The sequence below is a fragment of the Schistocerca nitens genome, chromosome 1 (assembly GCF_023898315.1).
Source record: "Schistocerca nitens isolate TAMUIC-IGC-003100 chromosome 1, iqSchNite1.1, whole genome shotgun sequence".
NCBI classification, from domain to species: domain Eukaryota; kingdom Metazoa; phylum Arthropoda; class Insecta; order Orthoptera; family Acrididae; genus Schistocerca; species Schistocerca nitens.
Window position 1 is genome coordinate 1,309,632,595 of NC_064614.1, and position 15,869 is coordinate 1,309,648,463.

General features: G+C 41.0%; 2 protein-coding genes and 1 long non-coding RNA gene across 6 annotated transcripts in view; 2 read left to right on the forward strand and 1 right to left on the reverse strand.

The window, feature by feature from the left end:
* LOC126202785 (40S ribosomal protein S24) overlaps positions 1 to 12,937 on the reverse strand; it is a 30,319-nt gene extending 17,382 nt beyond the window's left edge. For 2 of the 3 annotated variants that reach the window (XM_049936896.1, XM_049936894.1), the window contains exons 1-3: positions 12,700 to 12,909; positions 12,526 to 12,594; positions 12,127 to 12,336 (exon numbers count right to left, since the gene is read on the reverse strand). In XM_049936896.1, the coding sequence (XP_049792853.1) occupies positions 12,127 to 12,336; positions 12,526 to 12,594; positions 12,700 to 12,702 (282 nt within the window). In that variant the 5' untranslated portion in view covers positions 12,703 to 12,909. Of the gene's footprint in view, positions 1 to 12,126; positions 12,337 to 12,525; positions 12,595 to 12,699 lie in introns of all 3 variants that reach the window. The other variant, XM_049936895.1, reaches the window with a different exon arrangement.
* The window catches only part of LOC126202759 (NAD-dependent protein deacetylase sirtuin-1), a 63,869-nt gene continuing 60,917 nt past the window's right edge, over positions 12,918 to 15,869 (forward strand). For both annotated transcript variants that reach the window (XM_049936892.1, XM_049936893.1), the window contains exon 1: positions 12,918 to 13,094. In XM_049936892.1, the coding sequence (XP_049792849.1) occupies positions 12,947 to 13,094 (148 nt within the window). In that variant the 5' untranslated portion in view covers positions 12,918 to 12,946. The remainder of the gene's footprint in view (positions 13,095 to 15,869) is intronic.
* Positions 13,161 to 14,126, forward strand: LOC126202821 (uncharacterized). Its single transcript, XR_007540193.1, has 2 exons — positions 13,161 to 13,299; positions 13,503 to 14,126. It is a non-coding gene; the product is annotated as an uncharacterized LOC126202821 (long non-coding RNA).

Consider the following 15,869-nt stretch of genomic DNA (forward strand, 5'->3'; position numbering starts at 1 on the left):
AAGACACCATCGCACCATATCCGGTTGATGACGCTCGTAGTCACACAAATGTTTTATCATCTGACTGTGGATCTGATCTGGCCCAGGAGCTGCGTCGAGGCAATGTGCAAGTGCACTGAGGAGCTCCCACTCCATAAATGGTGCGTTATAGGGTTCACTGTGGCACGTAGGTACCCAAAAAGACGTCTGATCTCCGTCCAAACTTGGGAAGGTGATGTATGGCACCCAATGGTAGACAATTACCTCTCCCCAAACTCCTGTTTCCATCGTTCTATAAGCCGGTGTACACAGGCATGGAGCCGCTTAAACACTATCAGATGCTCTAGGGAAGGGTGCCACTTGTCACTGTAGAGCTCGCCAATGCTCTGTAATTACCTCAGCGACTTCCTACAACCACGAAGGGACTGTCTGTTGCCAGCATACCCTAAAGAGTGAGGAATCGAGTTTTCTGCCACAGAAACAATTGTGGTAGTCACCCACTCAACAAACACATTGATTTTACCATGTGGGGGGGAGAGTCAACATTCACATCAAAGGTGAAAGTTTCCAGTCTGCCTTGTTTAAAGCCCATCTGGGCAGGCATCCGTGGGCCAGATGCTGGGGCAGTGACAGGAAAATGGGACACAGGTCGTCACGTGCTCTCCAGTGGTTGATAGATGGGAGAAGTCCTGGGCTGCAAACTGATAAATCAATGGCCAAGTAACTATCACAAGCCACACTGAAATGTGTGGCGGCCCCAGTACTTAAGAGGCAGAGGTCGAACTGAGACAGTAAAGTTTCAACATCTCTGCCTCAGCCAGTCAGCACGGTGCCACCCCAAAGGGGTTATGGGTGTTAAAATCTCCCAAAGGTAGGAAGGGTTTAGGGAGTTGATCAATCAGCGCAGTTAACACATTCAGGGGTACTACACCATCTGGAGGGAGAAATACATTGCAGACAGTTATTTCCTGTCATCCTTATTCTGACAGCCATAGGGGTTTGAAGGGGCAAAGCTTCACTACAGACTGAGTTTAGGACATAAATGCAAACTCCACCTGACACTCGATTATAGTCGCTACGGTTCCTGTAATGTCCCTTATAGCCGCAGAGGGGAGGGGTCCGCATTGCCGGGAACTAGGTTTCCTGGAAGGCAATGCAGATAGCAGCTGTAAAGATTAACAGTTGCCATAGCTCAGCCAGGCAGTGGAAAAAACTGGCAGAATTCCACTGGAGGATGACAGCATGAGACTGGGAGGGCATGGAACATTCAATGAGGCAGTTTACACCTCAGGGTCACCTGCTGCCACCGACTTTTTGCCCAAGCAGTTTATATACATTGTGACTAGGGGTCCGGCAAGATCCAGGTCATCAGTGGACACCAGAAGCTCCACCCCATCCTCAGATGTGGAGCTTTTAGCTAGCAGTCGTGTGGGTGCCACTTCAAGTTCCTTGTTCTTGGGGGCCTTCTTTTTTGATTTCTCGCACTATTCCTTGGGTTTCCCTGGCTGGGAGGACATTGCTGAATCTGTATCTGGGACTAAGGATGAGCATGAAGACCTATGACCAGCTGCTTTTTGGGCTCTTCAGCCATTGGCAGGTGTCATCTTTCCCACTAGCAGGAACCTGGGAAGGAAGTGACCTACGGGACCCCTTCCTAGCGAGGAAGCTGAAGAAGCCTTACACTTCTCTGGCTCAGAAGTGGGGACTGAAATCCCTGACGGGAGGGGGTGGTTGCTCCCGAAGTAGGTGGTGCAGGATCAACAGCGAGCGTAGTGCCCACCACCATCAAGGGGGCAGGTGTAGTCTCCCAGTTCTGAGAGCTGACAGAAAATGGGGCGACAGCTGTTCTCATAGTGGCGGCATATGAGGTGATCATAGCCACACGATGTAGGTGCTCAAATTTCCTCTTAGCCTCAGTGGTGAATGATGCTCTCCGCAGTTGACACAGATGGGAGGCAGGGCACATGGAGTATTGGGATCTACATATAGATCGGACACCCACAATCTCGAAAGGTGGGGACTGGAAGTACAGCGGGAAGACATATGGCCGAACTTCCAGCACTTAAAGCACCTCATCGGGTGAGGGATACATGGCCTGACATCACAGCGGTAGACCATCGCCTTGACCTTCTCGGGCAATGTATCACCTTCGAAGGCCAAGATGAAGGCACCAGTGGCAATCTTGTTATCCCTTGGACCCCGATGGACGAAATTAACACCTCACCGCTCTAAAACTGGCGCGCAGCTCATCGTCAAACTGCAAAAGAAGGTCCCTGTGGAATATAATACCCTGGAACATTTTTAAGTTCTTATGTGACGTGATGTTAGCAGAAACATCACCCAACTTGCCATAAGCGAGTAATGCCCGTGACTGGGCAGAGGATGCTGTTTTGATCAAGACTGACCCAGAGCGCATTTTAGACAAGCCCTCCACATCCCCAAACTTGTCCTTCAAATGCTCCACAAAAAACTGAGGCCTCACGGACATGGAAAATTCCCCATCAACTCTCATACATACGAGGTACTGGGACGAATAGCCTGGTGTTCCTCCCATGGTGTGGCCAGGGAGGAGAATGACTTGGGGTCATATTTCTTAACACTGTAGTTAGACTTTGTCCGTTTAGAAACTGCTGGCAGCGGACCACCAGGAAGAGATGACATACTACGCTTAATGGTGTGTCGTCCACCCTGATGCCACCCACTCTGACCAGGGGGCCCTCCCCACGGGCGCCACCAGGCCGCAGCAAAGGCTACCTGGCAGGATGGCCAACGTCGGGAGTCCCGATGCCCCTGTGTGACAGGCATCTATTCCTTGGCATACATGGGGAGTTAACAGCGCAGGCATCAGCAGAGCTGTCGGGGGTCTACAACCAACAGGGTACATGGCAGTCCCACCACAACGAACTGGCTACCGTGCTGGATATGAGGTGCACCTGGTCCATGCCCATCGTCGGCACAGAAAGTGACACTGCATAGTGCATGGTGGAAAACACACCCAGGAGAGTGTCCTCGACCAAGAGATGGAGAATGAGCGGGACTGCAATGCGACGACGAGAAAGTGGGCTAACAATGGACACGATGCACCATGTAAGGCAACCTTCCCCCATTGGCTTGCTCTTTGGGAAGATTTTGAAGAATGGAGGTCTAAACCTACAGGGGACCATCACATAAAAGCCAAAATGTGAGAGACTCCTTTTAGTCACCTCTTACGACAGGCACGAATACCTTGAGCCTATTGTAACACCTGGACCCGCAGGGGGGTTTGTATGGTCTGATCACTGTGTTGGGCAGAACAATAACTGTAGAGTTTTTGTGCTTTATTACTATATGGTCAGCTGCATGTATACCGAAGTTTTTGTTTCCTACCTTGTGACGAACTTCTCAATGAAAAGAAAGAATGTATGAAAAGTTATGGTTCCTTTAGAATGGAGGCATGTCATTGCTTAGGCCTTTATCGATCCTTCAAAACTAATCATTCAGGAGATTATGATTGAAGACTTCAAGGGCATAGGACTCACTTTTATAAAAACCTGCAGTGTGACAACTGAGTGATGTACCAGATGCATGATGTATCAACTTGTAAGACCAAAAAAATGAGTTTACATTAAATATTAATCTTTTATTTTTTTTTTAATTTTCTTTCTTACAACTTTTAGATTCTAGGCAACCTATCATTACAGCAGAGTACAGAGTGATTTAGAATAATTCTGCATATCCATCGCTATAAAGTGTTTATCCATTTTAATACTTATTTTCAAAAAACTGTGCTTAGCACAATTTTAAAAATCTCAACCAAGTATTTTCACCTACCAGTATGCACAACCAATACGTATCTCCTATTGCATTCTTATTTTACAATAATTCTCTGGAATGTACAATATTTCTCGATTTCCTAAAAACTGCAAAATGTGCAATACAGCATTATCTGTGTATGCACTTCAATTGATGACACCGTGATTTCAAAGCATGTGTCTTGTTATTCGAATCCTGTTCATCAGGTTGTGTCACAAATTTCGTCTCTCCCAAAATTCTATCCAGTGCCGACTCATCAGTTAGGTGATCCGCCCATTTAATTTTTACCATTCTTTTGTAGCAACACATTTCAAAAGCAGAATTATTTCTGTTCGCATACAAGCATTGTTATCAAGTTGAGCAAAGTATCCACAATAAAAATAATATTTCTGTAAAAGTTACTGACTTCTTTTATGCAAATGAGCTAACTTTAAACTTTGGAGGGGGGAACAGTAATCCAATTTTGTGTTGTTCAAATTGTCATACCTCGTATATTAATGCAAGACTGAAAATCATAGAACTGCTGTAACATTAGTTTCAGCTACTTATGCCCCAAGAATTACTGCTGATAAGTTAGTACTTTCTTTCACTGGTGTCACAAGGCATAATGTTCTTGAGCAATTACTTAATTGAACAAAGTATTCATTGCACAAAAGAAAGTAATTAGAATTGTGTGTGAGGGTTCACATACATCTTCCGGCACCTTCTTAAGCAGCTGGGGATATTAACTATAGCTCATAATATGTTGATGTAGGAAGTTCTGGTAGAATTTAAATACCTTTGAATTAAAGAAGACCACTCACTGAAAAGCTGTAGTGTTGAGTTGTCAACAGGCAAACAGAAAACAGAGTAAACACACTCCCTCTCAATCTCTACACTCCCACATGGTGTGTGTGTGTTTTTTACTCTACCTCGTAAAAGGATTAGTCCAAAAGCTAGCAAGTTTTGTTCTCTTTGTGTGTGCGCCTATCAACAACTCACAATTTCTGCTCATAATTTATTCACTTATGGAATTTGTTAACAATTAATTCAAGATTGACCATACCCATAATAGTAAGTCACAAGTAGACTCACACCTAGGATGACAGTTCTTTATGTAAGAGGAAATATGTGTGGATGTGTTCTGGTTGGGCCCATAAATGATGAACAATACAGCACTGCAACATATTTCAGATTTCAATTTGCTGATAAGTTACTTTCTAATCAAGACATAACATATCAGATGTCAATTTTTGCTGTAGAGATTGTCAGCACCATGTAAGGTAGCATTCTTTTTCAGATAACATTTTATTTCCTTATTTTCCATATTTACATATTATATTATGTCTATATATCGGTAGTGTTCAATAAGCTCAGCCAGCACTGTAGAACACTAGACCAGTGAATAAGATTTCAGTTACCACACTGGCTCAAGTAGCCACTAGCATGAGATGCTGAGGCTAACTGAGAGAAAGACAGTTACACCAGTGCACAATATGTTGGGAAAACTACAGGCATTCCGAAGTGAAGCAATTAGTTTTGTTTAATAAATATTTATTAATAAAAGTAACTTTTTTCACTACAGCTATTACGAGAACCCTACTGGTGATAAACACTTTCTTACAACAATATTACAACACCTACAACACAAGTAAGTCGTCATTTCAATAACCTGATGAATAATGCTTAAGGTAAAGTTGCACAAACAGCAGATCTAAATTGTGCGGTAGTCGCCAGTGGCAGATATGATGCCTTTATGCCCAGTTCTGTATGAATATGCTCTCAGGAAGTATCCAGTTTTGAATGAAAAGTGACCGTTTCACTGCTGTTAGACAAAGGTATTTTTATAAAAAAAATACCTCATACCAGCACCCAACAACATTATTTGAACTAATATAGTTTCCCCCTCTTTCATCATTTAGAAATTACAGGATATACAACTGCACTGTCCAGGAAATTCTGTGTGACTACAAAATCCAAGGACGAGTTGTCCTAACCTCAAAGTTCCTGGTGGAAAAATACAGACAGCCATACTGTACGCCGCTTATGCCATCTTCTAACAGACTCCCCAACTACACTAAACAATTTACAAACCTCCACAAAACAGTTGGCCAAATTCACCAAAAGAATGTGATTCACACCTGTGGATATCAGGAAGACAGCAATGGAGCGATTCTAAATGAATGGATGGACACATTCAATCTCCAGTGTGTACAACACCAAAGATCCAGGAACATTACAATCTGATAGATACCTAAAGGACAATTCTGCTGATTTGAGTATTTGGAAGTAACAGACAAAAAGCTCATCATGTCTCTCCCACACAGAAAGCATAGGCCAATCATAACACATTATGATACTGAAATTCCACTAGTCACGTTCATCCCTCATTCTCAAAGGAGGGGAACTGTATATTGGGGAATGCGTTGTACGGATAACTCCCATCTGTGCAGTTCAGAAAGTTGGTGGTGGGGGGAAGGGTCCAGATGGCCACTTCCACTCCTGTAATTATCCCGGCCTCAACTTACGGTAACATACTGCCCCAAAACTCTCCACCCTACAGTTTCCACACCGTGTATTCTATCATCTCCCCATTCTCGTCTCCCACCCTGTTTCCTTGCAGCCTTCTGCCAACATATCTGCCTGTCTCTCCCCACTCCTTTCCTTTTCTGTTCCTCTTTCCCCTAGCTCTCTGCCCCACAACCTCCTTACACCGCACCTGTTTGAGTCTAGTCCTTGCACACGTCACCAGACAGTGTTCACCTCTCTCCCCACCTGACCTGTACACTATTATCCCTTCTCCTCCAGATTGTTGCTTGCATCCCATGTGATGTTACATTCTGGCCCAAGATGCTGGAGTTGGCAGTATCTCTCTGTACTGATGAAGGCTGTGGCCAAAAGCTTTATGTGAGTGTCTACAACCCGACATGCCAATACTTTCGTGTAATTGAAAACCATTTGATAAATAAAATAAACCAACTAGTACAACACTATTTGGGAAATGGGAAATACGGAAGCGTCCGATCCTGCCCGTCTGCTTGGACCCATGACGTCACAAATATGGCGGAAACGACCATAAACCACGATTCCAACATGGTGCATATAAAGTCGGTATGTACACATTATGAGGACGAAAATACATCGAAAAACAAACACACACACTTTCCACAAAAAGCCTAATGACACTAACGGGACAAGCGCGGGAAATGGGGTGTTTTTGGGTGGGGGCAAACTAAATATAAACAAATTTAGACACCCACACCCGTACAAAACCACACAAAACGACGAGAAAAACCGACATCACAAAACTCCCCAAATTCCACTAAGCACAGTATCATCTGGAATCGGACACTTCCCTTGACCTATATACCTCAACAGCAGCTCCCATCCCATAAATTAGGATCAAACACTTCCCTTGGCCTATATAGCACAAAAACATCTCCCAATACCAATATCAACATACACAGCCACATATTGGGATCGAACACTTCCCTTGACCTGTGCACTGTTACTTTTATCAGTCATATCCATTCCTGAACAAAAAACAACAACCGATTAATTTGACTAAAATTACCACACGATCTACAGCGAACAACACTAAATTAACCTTCACACAAAATCGTTAACTCACTGAAACGAATTCCACTACAAACACAGCCGACACTAACAATTCTGGATAACAAGCAAAAGCAAACTGAGCCCATTACACCACACAAACAAAAACCCTGAACATACCACCAGAGAGCACAACAAACCACAACACGACGACATCTACAAACACACCACACTCACAAGCCAAACTCCGTGCCGTCATGACGTCACACACGACAACACCCGTACGTCACGGGTCAGAGCCGACGCGTGGGATCGGACACTTCAGTCGACCCGGGAAATGATATGCATCACATTCCCCCCATGAACCATGGACCTTGCCGTTGCTAGGGAGGCTTGTGTGCCTCAGCAATAGATACCTCTACCTTAAGTGCAACCACAAAAGACGCGTATCTATTGAGAGGCCAGAAACGTGTGGTTCCTGAAGAGGGCCAGCAGTGATTTCAGTAGTTGCAGGGGCAACAGTCTGGATGATTGACTAATCTGACCTTTTAACATGAACCAAAACAGGGGAACTACAGACATAATTTTTTCCGAGGGCACGCAGCTTTGCTGTATGGTTAAATGATGGCGTCCTCCAGGGTAAAATATTCAGGAGGTAAAATAGTCCCCCATTTGGATCTCCCGGCGGGGACTACTTAGGATGGCGTCATCGGGAGAAAAAAACTGGCATTCTACCGATCATAGCGTGGAATGTCAGATCCCTTAATTGGATAGGTAGGTTAGAAAATTTAAAAAAAGAAATGGGTAGGTTAAAGTTAGATATAGTGGGAATTAGCCAAGTTCGGTGGAAGGAGGAACAAGACTTCTGATCAGATGAATACAGGGTTATAAATACAAAATCAAATTAGGGTAATGCAGGAGTAGGTCTAATAATGAATAAAAGAATAGGAACACGGGTAAGCTATTACAAACAGCATAGTAAATGCATTATTGTAGCCAAGATGGACACGAAGCCCACACCCATCACAGTAGTACAAGTTTACATGCCAACTAGCTCTGCAGATGCAGATGACTGAGGAAATGTCCGATGAGATAAGAGACATTATTCAGATAGTGAAGGGAGATGAAAATTTAATTCATGGGGACTGGAATTCGATACTAGGAAAAGGAAGAGATGGGAAAGTAGTAGGTGAATATGGAATGGGTGAAAGGAATGAAAGAGAAGCCGCCTGGTAGAATTTTGCACACAGCATAACTTAATCATAGCTCACACTTGGTTTAAGAATCACGAAAGAAGGTTGTATACGTGGAAGAGGCCTGGAGAAACTGGAAGTTTTCAGATAGATTATGTAATGGTGAGACAGATTTAAGAAGCAGTTTTTAAATTTAAAGACATTTCCACGGGCAGATGTGGACTCTGACCACAATTTATTGGTTATGAACTGTAGATTAAAACTTAAGAAACTGGAAAAGATGGGAATTTAAGGAGATGGGACATAAAGAACCAGAGGTTGCAAAGTGATTCAGAGAGAGCATTAGGGAACAACTGACAAGAAAGTGGGGAAGGAATACAAGAGAAGAAGACGGGTAGCTCTGAGAGATGAAATAGTGAAGGCAGCAGAGGATCAAGTAGGTAAAAAGATGAAGGCTAGTAGAAATCATTGTGTAACTGAAGAGATACGGAATTTAACGGATGAAAGGAGAAAATATAAAAATGGAGTAAATGACGCAGGCAAAAAGGAATACAGACATTTCAAAAATTAGAACAGGAAGTGCAAAATGGCTAAATAGGGATGGCCAGAGGACAAATGTAAGAATGTAGGGGCATATCACACTTGGGGTAAGATAGATATTGCCTATATGAAAATTAAAGAGACCTTTGGAGAAAAAGAGAACCACTTGTATGAATATCAAGAGCTCAGATGGAAACCCAGTTCTAAGCAAAGAAGGGAAGACAGAAAGGTGGAAGGAGTATATAGAGGGTCTATACAAGGGCGATGTACTTGAGGGCAATATTATTGAAATAGAAGAGGATGCAGATGAAGATTAGATGGGACATACGATACTGCGTGAAGAATTTGATACAGCACTGGAAGACCTAAGTCGAAGCAAGGCCCCGAGAATGGACAACATTCCGTTACAGCTACTAATAGCATTGGGAGAACCAGTCATGACAAAACTCTTCCACCTGGTGATCAAGATGTATGAGACAGGCGAAATACCTTCAGACTTCAAGAAGAATATATTAATTCAAACCCAAAACAAGCAAGTGTTTACAGGTGTGAACATTACTGCACTACCAGTCTAAGTAGTCACGGCTGCAAAATACTAACGCGAATTCTTTACAGAGGAATGAAAAAACTTGTAGAAGCCGACCTCAGGGAAGATCAGTTTGGATTCCGTAAAAATGGTGGAGCACGTGAGGCAATACTGACCCTACAACTTATCTTAGAAGATAGATTAAGGAAAGGCAAACCTATGTTTATAGCACTTGCAGACTTAGAGAAAGCTTTTGACAATGTTGACTGGAAAACTCTTTCAATTTCTGAAGCTGGCAGGGGTAAAATACAGGGAGCGAAAGGCTATTTACAATTTGTACAGAAACCAGATGGCGGTTATAAGAGTCGAGGGACATGAAAGGGAAGCAGTGGCTGAGAATGGATGGGGGACAGGGTTGTAGCCTATCCCTGATCTTATTCAATCTGTATATTGAGCAAGCAGTAAAGGAAACGAAAAATTTGGAGTAGGAATTAAAATCTGTGGAGAAGAAATAAAAACTTTTGAGGTTTGCCAATGACATTGTAATTCTGTCAGGCAGCAAAGTACGTGGAAGAGCAGCTGAACGGAATGGACAGTGTCTTGAAAGAAGGATATAAGATGAACAGCAACAAAAGCAAAATTAGGATAATGGAATGTAGTCAGGTGAGGCTGAGGGAATTAGATTAGGAAATGAGACACTTAAAATAGTAAAGGTGGTTTGCTATTTGGGGAACAAAATAACTGATGATGGTCGAAGTAGAGAGGATATAAAATGTAGATTGGCAATGGCAAGGAAGCGTTTCTGAAGAAAAGAAATTTTCTAACATCGAGTATGGATTGAAGTGTCAAGAAGTCATTTCTGAGAGTATTTGTATGGAGTTTGGCCATGTACTGAAGTGAAATACGGATGATAAATACTTTAGACAAGAAGAGAATAGAAGCTTTTGAAATATGGTGCAAAAGAAGAATGCTGAAGATTAGACGCGTAGATCATGTAACTAATGAGGAGGTACTGAGTAGAATTGGTGAGAAGAGGACTTTGTGCCACAACTTGACTAGAAGAAGGGATCGGTTGGTAGAACATGTTCTGAAGCATCAAGGGTTCATCAATTTAGTATTGGAGGGAAGTGCAGAGGGTAAAAATCATGGAGGGAGACCAAGACCTACATACACTGAACATATTCAGAAGGATGTAGGTTGCAGTAGTCATTTCGAGATGAATAAGCTTCCATGGAGAGCTGCATCAAACCAGTCTCTGGATTGAAGACCACAACAACTACGTTTTAATGGTTCTAGTTATGGCACAGAAAGAGGGTGAAACACGCAGTTACTGAACTGAATCTACGTACAGAAATTAAAGATTTGACAGATAGCGAATGTGGTTTCCAATGTAGATTAAAGACATTTCACCTTAGCTGCTACATAACAGAGGAGTACATGAATGTAATGTATTTTCTATACTAACATTTTTAAATGAGTGTTCTGTATTCAGCTGAAATATTCACCATAATGTTTATCATTTTTTTTTGTGGAACACTTAACTAGTTGAGCAGTCTTTGACTGAAGACCACAACAATACTTCACAAACTTCACACCACGAATTTCCCTATCAAACAAACTTTACCATTTCACTGAAATATCTATCCCTCATGCTAAGTTTTTATCGAGTATCATATTCAATTTGAGACAACTTACACATATATACTGTGTTATGTGCAGACCACACAGCACAAAAAAAGGGGAACAAAAATCATTTCTGCCTGCACACACACATCGACTAAATGCTTCTACTCTTGAGAAGTTTCCTTTATCCCTACATTTACTTACATTCTCCAGAACTTTCCTTATGGCTGTGTGTAAGCTTATCTATTACTGTGCAAAGTAACTGACACACACACACACACACACACACACACACACACACTGTATATGCAATATCCACACATTTGTTATAACGCCATCTAAGTTTTATAGTGTTACAAGAGGATGACTGAATTAATTCCCTTGTGGCTAGATCCTGGGTGTGTTAGTCTCAACTTTATAGTTGGCAATTCATGTGGTATAATGAGATCACAACTGTGTTCGCATCTTCTAATTGCTGGTGAAGTAACTGCATAATACACAGGCTAGGCATGCTGCCTCAGGGCAAAATAGTGACTTTCATAATATACACAGTACAATAAACTGCATATTTTGAAAACAAATATTCAACATGCATTTACTACTATTTACCAAGTGCTGCAAAGTATTTTCCCAGCATTTGAAAGCAAGGCATGATCTGTGGGTACTGAGCACCAGCCAAATCGTCAATGCCTACCACCTTCAGTAAAATTTTAATTCAAAAACGTCAGTATCATGCGTTCTAATGCAAATCTAAGATTTTTACGGTCCTTATGTATTACATTACTTCGATTATTCTGACAATTATTGATAAAGACATTGTACACTGCATAAAAATTACTTCCAATCTTTCCGTATTACTATGTTAACAGAGTTTCGAACATACAAGAGCCTAGATAGATACTAACCAAACAGCTACAAATACTAATAAGCAAGACTTACCCTCTGTAACCTGTATTTCGGTTCAAACTTCTTGGCATAATCTAGTGTATCATAAATCAAGGCGAACCCAGTTGATTTTCCACCTCCAAATGCTGTACGAAATCCAAACACAAACACTGTATCTGGTGTAACTTTAAACATTTTACCGAGTTTTTCTCTTATGTCAGTTTTCTTCACAGACGGCTGCCCTGGATGCAAAACATCTACAACCTGCAAGCAATAAGTTAATGAAAAAAAGTTACTGGTGCAAAACTGGGGGCAAAACCAGAGCACAGATTCATGATTTTGAATGGCTACGCATAAATTAAACACGAGGGTATTTTATGAGCATTCGTTTCAACTTGCCAAATAAGTGAAAACTCTCCAAACATTTCCATACTGAAATTTTATTCTACTTACCATCTGCTTTCGGCATAAGAGCCTATTTGTCATGAACTTTCTTGTTCGAATAGTTGCTGTTCCCTCACTCTGCAAAAGAAAAGTACAAATATCTATGAATCCTCTGTTCAAATTTCACTCTTGATGTTTGAAATGTAATTGTTTCGCAAAATACTTAATTCACCAATATCCTACCATTATTGGTACAATGTAAATTTAACTGCAAGTAGAAACGGCACACTAAAAGTGCAATTCCGAATATATGTCAATAGAAAGGAACACAAAAAATATCAAACACACGAACGATGGAGTTTCCTACAACGGATATACAATTTCAACAAGCGCATACCATGCTGCCCTCATACACTAGCACGTTGTCTCCAGCAAAAGGATCAAAGCGCCCTCTACTTCCTAGAGGGAAACTACGTCATAGCTGCTGAAAATGGCGTTGGTTTCGGAAGGACAGGAATATTGTTCTCCTTCAAAACGAATAAAACTTGACCACGTTCAACAGCTATCGAATTACACCACTGATATTGACTTAGGGAGGTATTCTGCCTCTACGAAAGATATATGCAGTTCAATCTCAGGTAAGCAAATAATAAATATTTTCAATTAATCGTGTAAAACTTGTGCTCAAAGATGGCGGACTTTAGGCGTGAAGCTCTTCAGTAAAGTTATGTTATGTGGGCGGGGCTGCCATGACAGCAAAAATGGCGTAGGACAAAGTGGAATATACAACTTATTTTCATAAGTAGTATTTACTTATCAATTTTTCATGGAATTGTGATTCTGGTATGCTGGATGTTAATGCTCGAAGTTCTAATGTTATGTTATTGTGAAAGTTTAGACAGTGCAATCTCGGCTAATGTGATGTACTCGATATGGATTTGTGTATCGATTCTTAGCTTTTATGTCGCATCATTATAAACTGTCTATTTTCTGCCTCTCGTACCAGTTTAACAAATTTAATTTTCTAAGGAGTCTTTATTTTGCAGAATTTATTGACAGAAGTACGACGATGACTTGTGATTTGAGCAACGGTAGTTGCAATTTCTAAGATGGAGCGACAGCAATGGCGTCTAGTACTACTATTTCACGGGAAAATGCTGTTGACGTTAGAAAGCACTTGTCATACATGATGTATGGACGATGTTGCAGTTAATACTGAGAAATTTACTTTTTTCGTTTGAAGCAAGTATATATAATGACACTCCATAGTCAATATCAGATTAATATTTCCTGACTCTGCAAAGGTTTTTGGCCTTCCGGAAACTTATTCAGTAGTATGCTTCACCAAAATTAGCCCGAATACGTTGTAATTTATCCAATTTCAACCCATACAAACCACTTTATGCACTTGAAATATCTAGAGAAACTGGATAGAATGTGCTGACATTTCGAGAGAGATAGATGGTTGCGCAGTATTGTGGGATACTTGTAACTGTAAGTCAAACTAAGTGAGATGTTATATTGCACAAAAATGGAACCATTATTTAGCAGTAGTTGACTGCTTATGTATTATGTTAATGTCTTTTAGAGCTCATACCATTATTTACTCTGCAACATATTGTTGCAACTGTGATGTAAAGTATAAACAATAAAAAATGCTGATTAATAAATTTTACGTTGTTTGTTGAAACCCTTGTCGTTAGTCTGGTGTGCGTCAATTACAAATGTAAAGCATGAATGATAAATTCAAAGTGATTCAGAAGAATATAAATGTGTATTCATTAAAAGATTCTTAATGTATGCATGCGCCGTATCTTTTCTAAACATTCGAACGAGAGACAGCAAGCAACACCTTTAAGTACATAGACTTTCGTGGGTATTTTGGGGGAGCAGCTACTGTCGTGTGAATTGGATAAGAATTTTAAACGGCACGAAAAACTGCATATAAGTAAAAAACTATTATAACTAAGCAGGGTAAGGTAATAGTTGTTATAAATGAAAGTAGGACGACTAGACAAATTACGTGTTACTTGAATACCCAAGATAACCTTACTTACAGTTGTCTATGGCTTCTAAAAAGCCTCATGTAATTGTGTTTAAATCTGTCCGCATCCTGCTTTTCGACAGTCAAGCTTGAAAACAAGGGATGCAGCACCACAGGCTTAATCTCTGTGCTAATTTAGAACAGGGCTATGAAAAATGTGTAGAGGCAAGTGTGGAGTAAGAGCTTTATGGTAAATCAATTCCTGCATTTTCAGTATGTATTTGTCAATGAGACTGTTTCGTTAAACTCATCCCTGTCCTTAGCTCTGTATGTTTATTTATTCGCCCATTGACCATGTACCATAGGACATGTCAAATGTATTTACACTTGTAACCAACTTGTGTGTAATGGGCTGGACCTGGGAACGGTGGGCAGGAAGTCAGCTATTTACCAGGTCTAGTTGTAGAGTGGCAGACAGATGTCCCCCATCCTACTTTTCCTTGATATCTGTTGATGTAGTGCCCAAGTGTGATATACAATCGAATGTAAGACTTGACAAATTTTTGCTATCACATTGAACCCAATAAATTATTTAAGGTATGGCTCCTTGTTGGAAGTAGCCATTCCATCTAGCTTGTCTCAGGAAAGTATTCCAGAATGGCACCTGTTGACTATTCCGTAGGTGATTACCAAGCCTCAGTCACTAAGATTCTTAACAATGTGTTGCAGAGTTGGGGGGGGGGGGTCTTTTAGAAATGTAGCTTCCCTGAAAAATGAAAAGTTTTCAAGGTTTTTCCAAGCAGCCTGACTTTAATCTGGTTGAGTTCTGTTTTGTAACAAAATGGAAAATTTTAAATCCTTAGTGCAACTGTGGAACATCTTTAATTGGTAAACAAGTATTATAAATTGGTGTATAAAGGTTCACACCCATGGTCAGCAAATTGTAATGGGTCTCTGAGGCTAAATGTGTTATCCATGAAAAGTGTTTGTAAAACCTGACATTTCATACGAATCAGTATGAGAAACAATTATGTCTTATCTCTAATTTTTTCTGATGATGTATGGACCAGCATAAGTTCGTGGGAAGAGGAATGAGCATTTGGGCAACTGAAAAGAAAGAACATAACAGAAAACTATATAGAAAGCTTTGGTGATTATGCCTGTTCATGAAATCTGACGGTGTAGAGGTGAGTTAACATTCGCTTTGGTGATTATGCCTGTTCATGAAATCTGACGGTGTAGAGGTGAGTTAACATTCAATGAAACATCGAGATCCGTGCGTTCTGTGGTTTCCTCAAATCACGAAATGTGAATGCTGGTATTGGTTCATTTGAAAACGACATGGCCAGTTTTTCATTGTACACTCTGCAGTGTGGATCAAGAGATAGACATGGTTCAATTAGAGTTTCGGGAGTACTATCTTCACCAT